This window comes from Phaseolus vulgaris, chromosome 3 (assembly GCF_000499845.2).
Source record: "Phaseolus vulgaris cultivar G19833 chromosome 3, P. vulgaris v2.0, whole genome shotgun sequence".
In the NCBI taxonomy this organism is placed as follows: Eukaryota; Viridiplantae; Streptophyta; class Magnoliopsida; order Fabales; family Fabaceae; genus Phaseolus; species Phaseolus vulgaris.
The window spans coordinates 21,866,354-21,883,520 of NC_023757.2; the positions used below are offsets into that span (position 1 = coordinate 21,866,354).

The following is a 17,167-nucleotide window of genomic DNA, read 5'->3' on the forward strand; positions in this document are numbered from 1 at the left end:
TTAGTGACGCCATAATAGAGTTGAGACAATATCATGATGCTCACCTCGAACTAAGTCGGTTGCACATTTGCCACAGTTGGGAGTATACAACTCTCACTCATTTGTTGCATCTAATAGGGTGTACAACATTTGTTGCAACATTTTTCAACATATCATATTTTCGTTATTCAACAATTTGAGGATGTGTGGTGGGTACGCATGGGAAGCTGACAGACTCACCCACATGTATCACCAGTTGGAGGATGCTTTTGCGCAAAGCAGTTAGGAGGTTATGTCACGCTATTATAGGTAAATAATATACAAAATTTCAACAACTTAAAATTATTTTTAACAAAATATATCAATAATTTTGAGTTCATGATAGATCATGAGTAGATATATGAACACTTTCCAAAGATGGAAACGAGATATATGAATCTCACATATAAGGAGCTCCTTCCTCGAACGTATCATTATGTCACAGGATGCTATATATGTACAATTAGCATTGTGCGTCTGCAAATCGATGGTCTTACCAATGTTAGGATGCTTTGAAATCCTTACAATGACCATCATCCTAGTCTATTATTTGATGTGATAATCATGTTCTTGAGATATATTTGGCTAAAGGTGTGCTAACAACCATAGTGTGTATTACAGTAGTTTGGATACAAGCAGATGATTACTTAGGCTCCCCACCATTGGAAGAAGGTGTAGTTATTATTATCGATGATCGATGATTGCAGTTTGTCGACCATCTTGTTAGCAGTGTGACACTGACTTCACATCCCTCAACATAAGCAGTTAGATACATGTACTAGCTCAGATCATTGTCACACCCCACATACTTCCTTGGACGGACGAAAATCTTGTGTTATCGTATGTATAGTCTAAATGATAGTTAGACACTACAACATCATAACAAGAGCATATTTATTTGATAATTTAGTTACATTGTTCTCATGTTTCACCATCATTTATTATTTTAATATTTTTTTAAGTGTCTAATATAATTTTTACAAATACATATGATATTAAAGAGGATTGTCGACTTTCTACTAAACAAAAAAAAATACTCCAAAAATGAAACTCATTATACGTTATAGTAGTCTATGACATCACGGATGAAAAAACCATTTAGACCAAATATTTGCATGTTGTATGGAACAAATGATAAAATCATGGTTCCAGTTCTTAGAACAAATACTTAAGTTTTATATTTTATATTTGACAATTATATTATAGAATTTATTTTATCATTAATATATAAAATATTGTCATAATATATTATGTTTACTTTACGTTATACTTTTGAAAAAAAATTGTATTAAATAAATTATTTATGTTTAAAGTACAAAAACAAGTCTTTAAAATATATTAATAGGATTTGAAATCAATTCTATAAAAATATTAAAAAATGAAAAATGAAACGTCTTGAATTATATATTTTGAAATACATATTTTATATTTTATATTACATTTTAATACATCATCCAAAATATATCCAAAATATAAAAGATAGAGTAATTCGGATTGCACATTTCAAAACATAAAAAATTATTATAAAATATGTAATTTAGAATATACTTTTTCTTCTTGGATTATACATGTCAAATTATATATTTTATATTTCAAATTTTACATTCACGATACAAATTTACAAAATTAAATTTTCAGATTATATAGAGATGACTTTTTAAATTATGAAGGTGCTGGACGTAACCCCAATAACATAGTATCATACTAAAATAATATCCTTTGATAAACAAATAGTCCACCGCCCATTGATTTAAATCTGTTATCCATATTAATAGTTCATTTTGATAATTGGACCAGCTTATATTTTGCTTCGAAGTTCAAATCCAAAAGGAACTGAAATTTTGCTTCAAATTATCTTTTCACCCGATTAAATTTGGGAGCAGATTATCGGTTCAAAAACAGGCATTCTAAGCATATAGTGATGCACGGCCAACAATTTGTAATTCTTGCTTTAATTCCCTGAAAGATTACTTTGAACCTGCTAACAAGACCCGCCTCCAATGATGGAAACAAATATTTCGGGTGCGACAGAATATCATTGCTCTTTGCTTTTTCTTTCTCAAAATTGACTAACAAAATTAAAAACCGGTTCAAGCAATATCAAAGCCCCTTTGTGGACACTACTGATCTTAATTGATTTCCGTTGAAGGCACACTATATAACAGTGGTTCCCACCGCATTATAATGTAGAAGTAAATAAAATGTTTATTAAAGCAAAACCAGAAACTGCATAATATATTTATATAATATCTTCGTTGTCAATGACTACTTAACACAATTCCCAAGAAGATTAGACAGTAGGAATGAACACAGTAGCAAAACTTGAAATTCCATCTGCATAGTCATTAAAGTGCACCATTGACTAGAACAGGAAGCAATTTTCACTTGTAAAAATGTTATCAAACATTCTAAATCTTGTCTGTTTAATTGCTGATGGATCCAAAGGTTAGTGCTTTCAAACTCTAACCCTCTTGTTACTGCAGCTGGGGCACTTGTATTGCTTGATGTGCTCAGCCTTAGCGGGAGTAATTTTAACACATTTACCATGGAACCATCTTTCACACATATCACAACAGATCCAGAATTCATCAGTGCCATAATTATCACCGCAAGCACCACATGTTGCACCTTGTTCATCATCTTCTTCTTCTTCCTCTCCACTCTCATCCTCCTCTTTAGGTGGTGCAGACATCTTCATCCCCTTGGCTTGAGACTCAGACTGACGAGACTGTTAACAGGAAGCATCCAAAACAGGAAGACCGAAGTGACTTTTCACACAAGGACAGTTATACAAACATAAATTAAGAAATGATTGAAAACTACGTACCACCTTTCCACTTGATTTGAATTTGCTACCATTGTTGTGAGCAGCTGGTTGATCCTTTGATTGCTTAACACTTCCAGTCACAAGTTCGAAGATTGTTGGCAGATCATTTATCATCTGAAAAAGCCTTTTCCTGAAAATATCCATTTGAACCAAAATTAGAAGAACCTCCTAAAATGATATCATATACGATCTTCAAACCAAGTATCTCAATATTTGTAGCAGTGTACTTTTTCTTCTTGGACTCCTTGAGTCTGTTTTTTTCATTTTGTTTTCATCACCCTCCCTACCCCAAAGACCAAACTTTCCGTGAAAGACACATGATTTATCTCCCAACTTTTAGTATTGAATTCAATCGGACTACCTTTGTACTCAGATATTAAATTGAGTACCACAAGTAGGTACCGAGATTAAAGGGACCAATGGGAGGCTCAAATATACCCCAGAAGAAGAATATTAGTAATTGGCCTTAGTTCAAATATATAGAAAATATCTACTATTATATTGACTGTATCACAGTATTTCTCAATATGCAAGAGAATACTATCCAAATTTGTATACTCTTAATTTCTTTCCCCAATACCTAGAACCCTATAATTTCAACAGGGTCCATATGAACTCCCAATGTTGTTCTTTGTCTTTTAACTTTAGTATTAGTAATACATCTTATTTGTGATGATTTAAGTATCCATATTCCTGCACAAGGGTCTTAGGACTCACCAGTAAAAAGCTGCAGTATCACTACCAATGCTGGGGACCTTAAAAATTTAAGTAAGCCACAAGCAACTATCCCCACCTTCACCCTTTGAACCCATCCTTAAATTTGTTTGGCTTAAATATACTTTTCATTCTTATAACCTAATCTTTTTTTTTTGTTTTAGTCCCTAAACATCTTTTCCATTTGATGTTTAATTTATTGACATTGTTACTTTTAGTTCCTGCTGTCATAATATTATAAAATGACGACAAGGCAAATAAATTGCCACATTATCATGTATACATGAATATCTACTTGGCATATACAACATGGACATCTTTTACCATGTCACCTTCCAAACCCATTATGGTATGGTAGTGGCCTATTACCATACTCCAAAGCGACTTTACATTCTGACCATAAGCACTTTCTATAAAATTTTCTATACTTCCTTCATCACCCGTAGAAAACCAATTTAACTACACCACAAACCAACTTCACATATGATTGCTTCCACTGTCCAAGTACCACAAGTAGCAACCTTCTGCATCCATTCCCCCCCATAGCAAGACTCAAATTTCTGTCTTCTTCTACTCTTTCCCAAATCCCCTTTCCTACTAACACATTACTAAATCCATACATACAGTTTTAACCACATCCAATTTACTATGTTGTTTCATTGGTTCTAATACAGTGGCCCAGAGGAAACACGGGTTATGGCCAATTATTCACTTTCTTTCTAAAATCTCAACTCTTAAGATAACCTTTTCTTCACTCTGCTTGGCTGTATTGACCCTTCAATTATCACTTATGCTTGGCTCTGGTTTCTTGTGGCTTTGGTTTACAGTTATTATGTAGAATTCAAGGACTTTGGAGGCAATTTTGATCAGCAACAAGTTGAGGACGTTGGGTTTGGGAGACTAAGGCATAGAGAGGGAATACCTCATGGGGTTAGTTTGTAGGTCTGTGTAAGGGTGGATCATTGCCATAGTATTTTGATGCAATACAGCAAGAAGCTTCAACAGTGGCATGGAGTAGTGGCAGAGGCATATTTTTTGCTTTAGTTCCTGGTTTCATTTGGGAAGAAGACAAGATTGCCTTTTTTTTTCTCCATGCTAGGAGGATGTGTATCAAAATCCCTCCCTAATTCTAATTTCTGTGTTGCACTCAATTTCCTCCCTCTTTATTTTGTTTTTGCTCACTTATTTTTGAGGTTAGTTTTCTTATGACTTGCCTATGGCCAAAAAAATTATCAAATAAAGTTTATCCTGTATATTCACCAACAATATATCACCAAACTCCAACGATTTCATACTTTACTATAACAAGTTTAAAATTCAATTAGAGTGTGAACTTAAATGAAAAGGAGCATAAAGTGAAAATGAAGAAAATTTAAAACTGAGAGTACAGAGAAAATTAAAAAATAAATCGTACCAACAAACAGAAAAGGAAGCTCCTCTAGACAAATATTACAAATTTAACAAGTAATTATCTCTACAGTTAAAACAGTTTCCAAGACTAAAGAAATAGATAGTCACGGTACACAAAAGGGTTAAAAGGAGAATAGGGATACATTTAGACATAGACATGGTCAGTCAGTATCTAGCAGGGTGAGAAAAATCGTGATTGATATGCAATTTATAGACAAGTATAAACCTTAAACAATGAGGAAGAATATGCACGGTCATGCCATTGGTTTCTTGACAAGATAGAGATGAAAAAAACTGGTATTTTGGTCTCTCAACATACTCTTTACTTTGATCAAAACTTTCAAACACATCAATCAACAATATAATTCTGCAGCTGAATTCAACCACCAATGAAATTCAGCCTTTAATGATTGGGCACATAACAATTGTCTTAAAAGGACTGGATTAAGTCAAATTTGGAGACTGTGGTGACACTTGACAAAGTCATTTTTGTGTCCCATGTTGAGGTAAATCCAATCTTCAAGAACCAATACATAAATTAATAAAGCCGAGTTTTATTGAAATTTCACAACCCATTTTTATAAGACTTTCTAATTGTCACTTGCATTAATCATTCTTTTTACAAAATTCCATTATTTTAATCCATCATAAATAATAAATATTTAGTACAAATTGTTTTTCTCTATCTTGTTAGGGGTGCGTACACAAACCCAAGTCCGTGTGCAGACTGTTAAGAACCATATCCTTGCTGTTTCGAGCCTGTCTTTAAAACATGCAGATAAACATACGAGATTTTTATGTTCGGCTGGTTTAGTCAGTGAACTTTACAGACGGGCTAACCTATTACACATTTAACATAATTTATTTTTAATACTGAAACAAAAGTGCAAACTATAGTAAAACAATGGTTCAAATGTTATAGGAGATGCCTAAATGTTGAAACAAACAACAAAATGCCATCATATTTTAGGTATTTAAACAATTTAAATGTTTTTATTAGAATTATTAACTACTGACTATAGAGACAAACAATTTAAATGTTGTAATATTTTTAGTAATTAAAACAATTTTAATGTTTGTATGTTTAACTTTTGGCACAATTTAGTTTAACAATGTAAAAGAAAAAACTATGTAATGGTATAAAAAATGTTCTCTTTTTCGGAAAAGCTTGACAGGCTAGCAGACCGGTCCATTTATCCATGGCTTAGGGGACCAGCAATAGATGTGGACAAAAACCCATTTACTTTGCAGGCCAGATTTATCCAGCCCATTTAAAACACAGACTTCATGGGCCGAACCTTAAACGGGTTGGGTGTATACCCATCCCTATCTCTTAGGAAGATTTGAAAGTAGAAGAGTTTAATTTTTAAAAATTAAAACTCCACCACCAATTATTCTCTTTCTGTCATTATTTCCTAAAGAGGATTTGGAAAATATTACAATTACAGAAAAATTAAACATTACTAACTGAATTTTAACAAACTGTCTTAAAAAATGTGAATTGGTTACTTATATATTCTTGGAAAGTGGCTTTAGGCCTAATTCAACCCTACAAAACAAGTTTGTAAAGTGAGGTTGACTATAATTTGGTCACATCTCTAGTTGGCATCGGATCTACAAAGATTATCGATGTCTTTTATTTTCGAACAATTCCATCCACAGTATGCTTATCCTGTAGAATTAAAACTGCAATTAAGTTCACAAAAACACACAGAGAACCTTGACTTTCATTTGGTTCGGCGTTTCAAGAAAATTTACACATATTGCTACGTTTCATCTTTGACAGTGGACTGCAATAGATTATTGAAACATAAAAATTCTTGCAATATCTTACTGTCGTAATGTATAGAAGAATTCTGTAATGTATAAAAGAATTCGACGAATTATAACTTTTATTCCAAAAACTGTGTACTGCTTGAATCGAGTGATGTAAACAAGTTAGATGTATCAAAGAACTTCAAAACTAGCAGGGCAGGGCTACAAAAAGCCAAATACTTATTGGAAAAATACAAGGAAAAGATGGAAGCAAGTTTAGAAGGTTGTAGTTCTACAGTAAATAATATAAAATAAGTTAATAAGGCTAATAAGAATAAAATGTTTTGCAAGTGTATAATAGAGAACGGGATTCTTACCTTTCATTCTTACCAAATCCAAAGCGGGCACCAAAGTAGAAAGCAACAGCAAGCAGCCATGAGTCACTGTGAACTGCAACCAGTGATAACCAGTCCTTCTCTTGCATGCCATCCCTGGCAAAGTTTATACCTAATGCCGGCTCAGGAAGTTCAGGTGGCACTTCCTCAACAGGCAAATTTACTTCCCAGGTTTCATTTGGAAACCCATATAGACACAGATTCTCCTTCTCTACAATGAGAATAACATATTGTTAACAAAAACATTACATGTAACACTTCAAAAATACTCAGTCTTTCAGGTTCTTCCTACTTTGGAGGACAAATTTTGTAGATTAATAACATAATGTTAAGAAAATACATTACGTATAACACTTCGCTTTTGGGTTCTTCCTATTTTGGAGGTCAAATTATGTAAATTACTTCAATAACCATTCATATATTTTCTATTCAAATCAAATTTAATTGTAGAAATTGCATTTTGGTATAGTACTTTATTAATAGGACAAACAATTATTCAAGATTGATACTTTGCCCCCATTCTTTTTTAAATTCCCTTCATATAACCATTAATTTCCTTCTAACAACTTTCAAACATTGCGCAGTCGGAAAAAACCAACAACCCATGGTGAAGATTAAAGAAACCGAGTGACACGCACTCAACCTTGTAGTAGTGACACTTGTGCACAGTGACAACCAAATTCACATTAAACACGTCAAACAACAAACATTTGCAGTAGAGGAAGAAAACAAAATTGTTGTTAGCAATGGTTCAACATCACCCGTAGATTCTCACATTTAACTGAATGCATTTGAATCATTGTTACTATCAGTTCAACATCACCCGTAGATTCTCACATTCAACTGAATACACTTGAATGGTTGTTACTAACGGTTCAACGTCACCAGTAGATTCTCACACTCAACTGAATACATCTGAATGAGCATTACTAACTGTTCAACATCACCAGTAGAGTCTCACATTCAACACATAACAGCTATGAAACTTAAACGGCCTGATATATCACATAAAAAAATATACACAGGCACCCAAGGAAGGAGGGGGGAAAGGGTTAAAAAAAAATCCGAAAAATGAGGAGGAAAAAAAAAGGAAAATGAGGAAAGAAAACGTATAGAAATAGCAGAAGCCTGGGATAGCATTATATTTGATATTATATGTCCCTCTCTGATTTCATACATACACAAACCCTAAGCGTATGCGTACTCTCAACTAGGGAGCTAAGGAGTTACACGGTGAGCAGTAGTGTTAGTTTTTTTATGGAGTGGTAGATGCTAGTTTGATCGAAGTAGAGGAGAGATTTTTTTTTTTTTATCAGCAAAGATATTACTCCCTCAAACTAAAACTTTCCTTTTTTTTTAAAATAATGGTTGTACCGTTTTTTTTTTTTCTTTGAAAATTGATCAGAAACCTTTAACCTGTCCCCCTCCAACAATTTGCGTTTCTCAATGGCTTCCGAAGGAGAAATTCAAGCAGTGCAGACAAATTCTCAAACATTAATGGATGAGCGAGCGCGAGATAGATGTGTGCTTTGTAAAGTAGAATGATACTCCAAATGGGGTGTAACAGTTGAGAAAGGCAGCAACATTGATAATTGGGGAGCATAGTAAAAATAGCGAAACAGAAGACGAATAATGGGTACGAAAGCAGAGAAAAGAGCAATAATTGAAGAAAACCGAAACCCACCAGGATCGCACTGCTGGTAAAACTTTTCAACGTCTGCAAGAAGAAGAGAGTGTAAAGAGAATATGTTATGATAACTGTAATGAATAAAAGTAAAGAAAAAAAGGAGAGAAAGAGTACCAGTGGTGAGGGCCTTAATCAAACCAGAGCGTCTGCCCTTAAAGTCGGTGAAAACCTCTTCGACAGTTCTGGGTACTGGGTGCGGTACTCCTTCCATCTCCTCTCTTCTTCTCTGCTGGACTAATTCAATTATCCACCCACGCCACCCCAACCAAGGAGGTTTTTCTTTGAGATATATCCTAGGCTAGGGTTTTGTTTTTGCCCTATCAGATAGAGAGAGATTCAGGGAAAAGGAATTCAAATAAGGAGAAGCAAAAGCATGAAAGAGTAATAGTTGCAGTGATTGAAATAAGAAGGAAGATGCATTGGAATTTGGTGGTGTGGTTTGCAGAGAGAGATAGAATGATGGATGGGGTTGGGAGAGAAACAGAGAGAGTTGAAAGAGTGAGAGATAACCAAAACGGGATGGGGTCCGGTCCAGGACGATTCATTACAACTATATATTTTCACTACCCTCTCCTTTTTTTTATTTAACTTTATAACTTTCTATCATTACAAATATTTTTTCTTTTTACTTTCTTTCTTTAAAATTATTTTTTTATTATTTATCATGAATTAATATTCTTCTAAGTTATTTGTGCTGTGTTGAACAATCTCGTTTATACTATCTAAATTCTTATGTATTAAAAAAATCAATCAATTTTATGTTTATTGAATTTAAAATATAACTTTTAAATATATGAATCAAAGAACGGAGTTTATTTATTTACAGACACAAAGTGAAGAAGAATTAACCGTTTTTATACTTATTGTCTTCTTTGTTGCTTTATTTACAACGCTCTCTTCCATCTTCTTTATTGACAACTTTTATGTTACAATACCAATATTTTTAGAAAATATTAAAAACTGTCATATTTAATTACGTTTTATTGAAGACTTTTAAAAATGTTTCTTTTTCTCACGCATATTATTCCACTTATTTCTTCTTTCAAAATATGTACAATTGTTAAGTATAAACAGTATTTATCATAAAATTTATTTGAACATACTTTTTATTAATTTAATAAAGATTTGCATTAAATGACTAAAACTTTAATAGGACATTTATCTTAAATAAAATCAATGTTGGTAGTGTAAAAATATTAATATTATTTTTACTAGCAAAAACACAAAAACATTTACGTCGATGTATCCTATTTTTTTTTAATTATATTTTACGTTGATAGAAATTTAACATACATACAAAATAAATTTGGATGAGTCAAAATTGAAAAACAAAAATTAACATGTAAAAGAAAAATGATTAATTGATTAAACAACCTCTTTTTTCTTCTTTTTTAGTTTAAGTCTCTTTTCTTCTTTAAACTTTTTCTCTTATTCCATTGATAGTTTTGGGATCGGAGAGTCTAAAGATGTTCACGTTAATGTTAGGATTGACTTGATGGTAAATAAAAAAAATAATGGTTTCACCAGAGAATATATTTATTTGAAAGAGAGTGAAGAGGTGATTGAAAATTAAAATCAATTTATTTCTTGAGTAATTCATATTCATATGAAATCACAAAATACTTCATTATACTAATAAAATAAGATAAATAAAGGTAGAATAAAAAAATATTTATGTATAAAAAAACGGTTATAATGAAGAATATCTTTGTATGTAAATATAGATTAAATATAAATTAATTATATCAGTTTTTAAGGAAAATGTTAAGTAATAAATGATTAAATAACAAAAATATGATGGATTTAAAAAATAATTAACTTTTTAAAACATTTTACTTGATTTTCGTTAACATTTAAAGCTTTGTTTTTTTTCAACATTTTCTTATTGCATGATTTTTACTTATTTAATTGAGATCGATTTCTTTTAGTAGAAATATATTTTCAAAATATAAGAAAAATACTATGATCAAGCATCAAAGTTAATTAAACTACATACCCATAGATGTAAACAAAACAAAAAACGATTTCTTTTAAACCAATAAAATATAACTCAGAAGTAAATAAGTAAAATAAATTGTAAAATAAAACTATAATTACATTATTCAAAATTAAAAATGGTGTACTAGTATTAGATTGTAAAAACAAAGGCGGTGAGCTTGTAAGAAAAATAATTTCATTTTACATATGGTTTTGAATATTCCCAAGAATTTAAAGTGTGAAAATAAAACTATATTGATTTGAAATTTGGATTAAAAAAAACAATTAATCTAATTTCATAAAAACTTTTTGTATATTTTGCATTTAATGTATGAGTATAACACTTATTCTTCCTTGTATTTAAAGGAATGCATATTTGTTTCTACATTTGAAAAGGGAGAAGCTAAATACTCAAACTTGGGAGCAATCTCATCACAATGCCGTGTCGTGTAAACTGCCCCACAACGTGTTTGTTAAAATGCTTTTGAAACTTTCACATTTTTCATAGCCTAGCTCGAGGGATCAAATGACCCGCATCCGGAGGCTCCTTTTTTTCCACAACTTCGCTTGTAACTTCCTTCATCTCATTATTCCTTTCACTTCGCAATATGAAACTTCACTATCAACTCTCTTCACCAGACAAAGTTCCTCACTTTCTTTGCAGTTGCAGCACCATCGTTGGAGGTCACTGTGAGGGGGTTTTGTACCCGTGCTGCACCTCTTGATTTCACTCAAATTCAAATTAATCGCCTCCCCACTGTCGTCATTCTAGGGCGACCTAATGTGGGCAAATCTGCATTGTTCAACCGGTGAGGCACTGAAAACAAACACACACACAATTTGATGATTGCTTAGTCATAGTGATAGTCCCCCAGGCAGTTGTTAATTATTATTGGTTTTAGTCTGATTCGGAGGAGGGAGGCTCTGGTGTATAACACCCCTGATGATCATGTTACTCGTGACATACGAGAAGGAATTGCCAAGTTGGGTGATTTGCGATTCAGGGTCTTGGACTCTGCTGGCTTGGAAGCTGAAGCCTCTTCCGGTTCTATCCTCCACAGAACTGCTTCTATGACAGCAAACGTGTTGGCGAGGTCTAACTTTGCACTCTTCCTCACTGACGCAAGGTTTGTTTCCAGTTTTCTATTGTATGCGTATACCATGCTTCCCTTACGCTGCCTTGGAGTCAGTCAGACAGACAGCTTGTTGTGTTGGCATTTAGTTGTTATTTTTCCTCAATTTGAATGGGATGAATGAATTACACATGTCAGACAGATTTAATTTATCTCTTTCCCTCGATTCAAAGTACTAATATGTGCTGGTCTGCTTGTGTTCCTTTGGTTGGTCACCAGAGCTGGAGTTCATCCTCTTGATCTGGAGGTTGGAAAATGGTTAAGAAAACATGCACCTCAAATCAAACCTATTGTTGCCATGAATAAATCGGAATCCCTCTTCGATGCCAATGATTCTCTGGCAACAGCTGCTAATGAAATCTGCCGTTTGGGTTTTGGGGGTCCTATTGCCATATCTGCTGAGACTGGACTAGGCATGCATGAGTTGTATGTGTCTCTGAGGCCTCTCCTGGAGGACTATATGCTTCGAGTCTTGAATGGTAAGTAAAAGCTTATTTCATTCGGCAATCAAAGAATGATAACTATTAACCATCACTACAAGGTTACTTTTTGGTCACTTATGATAACTTTTATCATTTTGGGTACGTGGAAGGGCTTGCTAAACTAATTATTTGTTGGTGAGTTTTTTTGTGGTCACAAACAGGTGGGAAAGACCATTCAATTTAAACTTGTCAAACATTAAGTTCATCATTGCGTTGCTTGTAATCACTTATTTTAATTCCACATTCAATTGTTACTAACCATAGATATAGATGAAGGTGATCATGAAAATAGCCATGACGAGGACAGCAGCAACCTTGATGTTGACAAAAGTAAGCTGCCATTGCAGTTAGCCATTGTAGGACGTCCTAATGTTGGTAAATCGACCTTATTGAATGCATTGTTGCAAGAAGAGCGTGTTCTTGTGGGCCCTGAAGCTGGTCTAACAAGGGATGCAATCAGAACCCAATTTGAATTTCAAGGAAGAACAATTTATCTGGTAATCCCCCTTGAATATCTTGGTTCTGGATTTCTGGTTGTATTGATAAAGACAGAGACTGATAGCGATTAGACATATAAGTAGGAATGTTGCTTGTAAGAGGAAAACATGACAGTTCTTGTTTCTCTGACCTTCAAGTTAGATGCTATGGGCACATGCATCTTTTCCATTTAATGTGTGCATGTGAGCATACATGTACATGTCTTTTGTTCTGAAATGCAGTCTATATTTAATATTAAAATTTCAGTTATATTTTATAATTATAATCATTTTTGCTGTCATTCAGGTTGATACTGCTGGTTGGTTGCAGAGGACAAAACAGGAGAAAGGAGCAGCATCCTTGAGCATTATGCAATCAAGGAAGAGTCTACTCCGGGCTCATATAATTGCTTTGGTACTAGATGCAGAAGAGGTATATGATTTGACAACGCCATACAACTATAATATAATAAAGACAATTTATTAGCTTGTTAAATTGCTATTCCACGAAGTCTATTTTTCCACTTTTGTTCACATGTTTCTATGAATAAACACAACTTTGAACCTTTCAAATATGTTCTGGTAATTCATTTATTGGTTGAAAATGTTAAGTTAGCGGCTTATATTTTCTGATGGTTTATGGCTTTGTTACACATTCTATCATTCAACTATCCATATTTCGTGAATTTTACCACTGAATTTTTTTTCTATATTTACCATCTCATATTTTTAAGTTTTGTGCATTTTATCGATCCATTAAATATGTAATAGAAGGCCGATATGTGTCACAAAAAAGGTTAAGAAAACGAAACAATGTCAAAGCAACATTGTTTTTGCAACGTGTTTTTTTTCTTTTTTCACATTTTAACAAGTTATTACATGTTTAATGAATAGGTCAAATACAAAAAAGAAGAACTTAAATGATAAAATTTTCAAAGATGATCAAAGTTTACTGGTAAAATGTACAAATATATTAATGTTCCATAGAGTATGCTTTCTTTCTGACAGGTGCACTCTGTGTCCCCATTTCATCTCCTTCTTTTATGTGACCTACCCCTTATATGAAGTTATCCTGTCTATTATGATGGACGTGGTGCATGATTTCCTGTGCAGTATATGCATCTTTGCGGAATATCCTCTTTTATAAGTTTGATCTATCAAAAAGATTGGTCCTCTCATCTCTCTGTCTATTTGATAATTAGTAAGTTTTTTTTAATTGAAAAAAAAATACTGTTTGACCAGATTGTAAATGCAAAACGAAGTATGAAACATGCCGAAGTAGTTATAGCCAGACGGGCAGTGGAAGAAGGGCGAGGTCTGGTTGTGATTGTGAACAAGATGGACCTTCTAAGAGGCAAACACAAATCATTATCCTATGAGAAGGTTATGGAAGCTGTCCCACAAGAAATTCAGACAATTATACCTCAGGTCTGTCATGTAATAATAAGCTCAACTGTAAGTCTAGCAGTTCAATAAATTGGACAGTCACACATCAGGCTTTTTAGTGTTTATGCCTTTGACATAGATGTCAAAATTGGTCATGGTAGTACAAACTGGAGAAGATAAGTGCTATGAGAGGCTGTCGACTTATCATACAGTCCTTACCATTTTCCCCTTAGCTTTTTAAGGGCATGAATAATGAACTTATTTTTTGTTTTTTGATTTAGCATTGACTTTTGACATTGTCAACAGATAACAGGAATTCCAGTTGTATTCATTTCAGCATTGGAGGGAAGGGGCCGAAGCACTGTCTTGAACCAGGTCATTGATACATATGAAAAATGGTGTTCAAGATTACCTACAGCTCGTCTTAACCGTTGGCTGCAAAAGGCAATTACTCCATCGTCACCTTTTGTAACAATGAAATATGCAATTGGTGGTAAAATTGCTTTCTTATCTATCACTTTGGGTTGGTTTTAATCAGGTTATGAGCAGGCACTCTTGGAAAGACCAAGCAGCACAGCCTAAGGTCAAGTATTTCACGCAGGTCAAGGCACGGCCTCCTACATTTGTTGCGTTTGTGCGTGGGAAGACTCAGCTTTCCCAAACAGACATTAGGTTCTTAACCAAGTCCTTGAAGGAGGACTTTGACTTGGGTGGAATTCCTATTCGGATCATGCAACGTTCTGTCACTAAGAAAGATACCAGTGAAACTAGCAAGAATAGTCATTCAGTAGGCAGAGTGGTGGCTGAAAGAATTGTCTCGGACAAGAGAAGTATCTTAGCTGAATAACAAATTTGACTTCTTATTAAAGGGCATAACCATCATTCCGCAAAATTTTCTTAAACGAATTTAGAGTAGTTTAATAATAATTTTATCCTCAGTTCAAAAACTAGATTCTGAATATTGAACTATGTGCAGTTAAGAGGAGCACAAGTTCAAATGTGCTGAGTTGGGTGTATGCAACAACAATCATATATGTTTGTATAGCTGTTAGAATTCAAATAGATGGTTTGGATCTTGATTATCTAGTGATGTGTATCATGAAGTGTAGATGATTTTGAACAGGGCATTACATGAATGAATTGTTGCAGTTTTGTATCAGTAACATTTAATAATTGTTTCTTTTGTCATTCATTTTAGGATTAATTACATTTTTATTTATATTATTAATGAAAAATTGGGTAAGAGCATATATTGTATTTATGTTGTATTTCCTTCTTTTTGTTATATTTCTCTCTTTTCTAGTAATAACGTTAAAGAATGACGCTTTAATAAAAAAAATTAATGACATTTGTATTTCTATTAATAGTTTAAGAGTAATATTATTAGATAGAAACTTTCATCTGAGTTAATTAAACTAACATTTGTTTGTATATAACACTTATATTTACTAGTCAATTTATATCCACATTTTTCTTTTTTACTCAATTTTTATGATGATAGAAATGTAACATACATGCAAAAATAATTTTGGATGAGTCGATATTGAAAAGCAAAAATTGGAGTTAGAGAGAGTGATTAAAAATATAAAGGTTATTTTATTTTATATGTGAAATTTGGTGTGAGAATATGTTTTCTTTGTTGTCTTAAAATAAGAAACTAAGAGAAGAGGGTGAGAATCATATAAAAACTGAATATTAATTTAAAAACTTAAAAAATAATTCATATAAAATGAAAAAATAAATAAAATGAGATATATTAAATAAGGGTATAATTGGGAAAAAATTGTGTATACCAAAAAACAGCTATAATGGGAAATCTCCTGGGAAGTACCTATATAGGAGAGAGAAAATGGAAAGTAGGATATGTGGGTTATGTGTAGGGGAGAATCATAAAATCTGTTTCTTAAATCAATTTTAATAAAAAATATATCAGTTTAAATCAGAAAAGTAACGTATCAAATCTCTACTCTCTTGCTAAAGTGGTCCACAAAATATTACAAATATCTTTAATTTTTTATTTAATACAAAAAAAAAGATTTTTAAAACAGAAAAGTAACTAATCAATCTCCACTCTCCAGTTAAATAATAACAAATAAAATAAATTTTAAAAATTAAAAAAATATTTTATTAATTTTTGAAATTATAAAATGTCCAAATAACCAAAATAAATTAATACAATAAATTATTAAGTAAGGATAAGATGGAAAAAAAATTAAGAGCAGTTAAGAGGGGAATAAGAAATGACACAATGATCATAATACAATAATAAAATTAAATATTAATATAGGATAAAATAGGAAAAAAATTAAGAGCAGTTAAGAGGGGAATCCCCTTTATATATAGGTATAGATATATAAATATATGTAATTTAATAAATAAGTTAAATTATTTTTTATGCAATGAAAATAATTATATATATTCATCTATTTTAATTGTTAATATTTTTTCCTTAGTAACTAAAAATAATTTAAATTATAATTATAATAATTATTTTTATTATCATATATTAATATTTTGTCATTATTTAGGCTTTTCCAAAAAAATTACAATTATAGAAATATAGTAGAAATATTTTATTTGTTATTAAATATAAATTTATTGGAATTAATTGCTCGTAAATATATTTAGATTTTGTAAGGTTATTTTCTGTTTTTTTTTCTATGTTTAGCATTTTGTATAATACTTAAAGTTAGTAGATTTTTATAATTTTTTATTTTCCATATTTTAATTATGATAATTTTTTCATCTCATTTTAATAATAAATCTTGCATAAAAAATAATTTTTCAAAAAATTATAATAATAATATTTTCTTCTTTTATATCTTTGTTCTAATTTAGGGGAAATCACGAGTGAGTAAAATTGCATTCTTTGTTAATTAAATATTAAATAAAAGGAAATGAAGAGCA

General features: G+C 32.1%; 2 protein-coding genes across 4 annotated transcripts; one reads left to right on the top strand and one right to left on the bottom strand.

Annotated features, from left to right (window-relative positions):
* Positions 1-2,222: 2,222 nt before the first annotated feature.
* LOC137806869 (PHD finger protein Alfin1) lies at positions 2,223-9,380 on the bottom strand. 2 transcript variants are annotated; one of them, XM_068607208.1, is made up of 5 exons: positions 8,921-9,380; positions 8,804-8,836; positions 7,102-7,330; positions 2,846-2,975; positions 2,223-2,746 (listed from the first exon to the last, which is right to left on the bottom strand). In XM_068607208.1, the coding sequence occupies exons 1-5, from the start codon at positions 9,015-9,017 to the stop codon at positions 2,474-2,476; spliced, it is 762 nt and encodes a 253-aa protein (XP_068463309.1). In that variant the 5' UTR covers positions 9,018-9,380; the 3' UTR covers positions 2,223-2,473. The 2 variants fall into 2 exon arrangements, with proteins under 2 accessions (XP_068463309.1, XP_068463310.1); XM_068607209.1 differs by having other exon boundaries at positions 2,849-2,975; positions 8,921-9,370.
* A 1,584-nt stretch (positions 9,381-10,964) lies between these two features.
* LOC137806870 (uncharacterized) lies at positions 10,965-15,419 on the top strand. Of its 2 annotated transcripts, none has more exons than XM_068607211.1 (9): positions 10,965-11,352; positions 11,448-11,592; positions 11,686-11,910; positions 12,136-12,395; positions 12,669-12,895; positions 13,182-13,307; positions 14,117-14,302; positions 14,567-14,704; positions 14,799-15,419. In XM_068607211.1, the coding sequence occupies exons 1-9, from the start codon at positions 11,310-11,312 to the stop codon at positions 15,105-15,107; spliced, it is 1,659 nt and encodes a 552-aa protein (XP_068463312.1). In that variant the 5' UTR covers positions 10,965-11,309; the 3' UTR covers positions 15,108-15,419. The 2 variants fall into 2 exon arrangements, with proteins under 2 accessions (XP_068463312.1, XP_068463311.1); XM_068607210.1 differs by having other exon boundaries at positions 11,140-11,352; positions 12,663-12,895.
* The last annotated feature ends 1,748 nt before the right edge of the window (positions 15,420-17,167 follow it).

Coding starts and splice junctions, on each gene's coding strand:
- LOC137806869 (XM_068607208.1), bottom strand. CDS start 9,017: ATGGAAGGAGTACCGCACCCAGTACCCAGAACTGTCGAAGAGGTTTTC. Junction 2,976..7,101: donor GGATTTGGTAAGAATGAAAG/GTAAGAATCCCG, acceptor GGATATTTTCAG/GAAAAGGCTTTTTCAGATGA. Junction 2,747..2,845: donor TCAAATCAAGTGGAAAGGTG/GTACGTAGTTTT, acceptor TCCTGTTAACAG/TCTCGTCAGTCTGAGTCTCA.
- LOC137806870 (XM_068607210.1), top strand. CDS start 11,310: ATGACCCGCATCCGGAGGCTCCTTTTTTTCCACAACTTCGCTT. Junction 13,308..14,116: donor TGGTACTAGATGCAGAAGAG/GTATATGATTTG, acceptor CTGTTTGACCAG/ATTGTAAATGCAAAACGAAG. Junction 14,303..14,566: donor TTCAGACAATTATACCTCAG/GTCTGTCATGTA, acceptor CATTGTCAACAG/ATAACAGGAATTCCAGTTGT.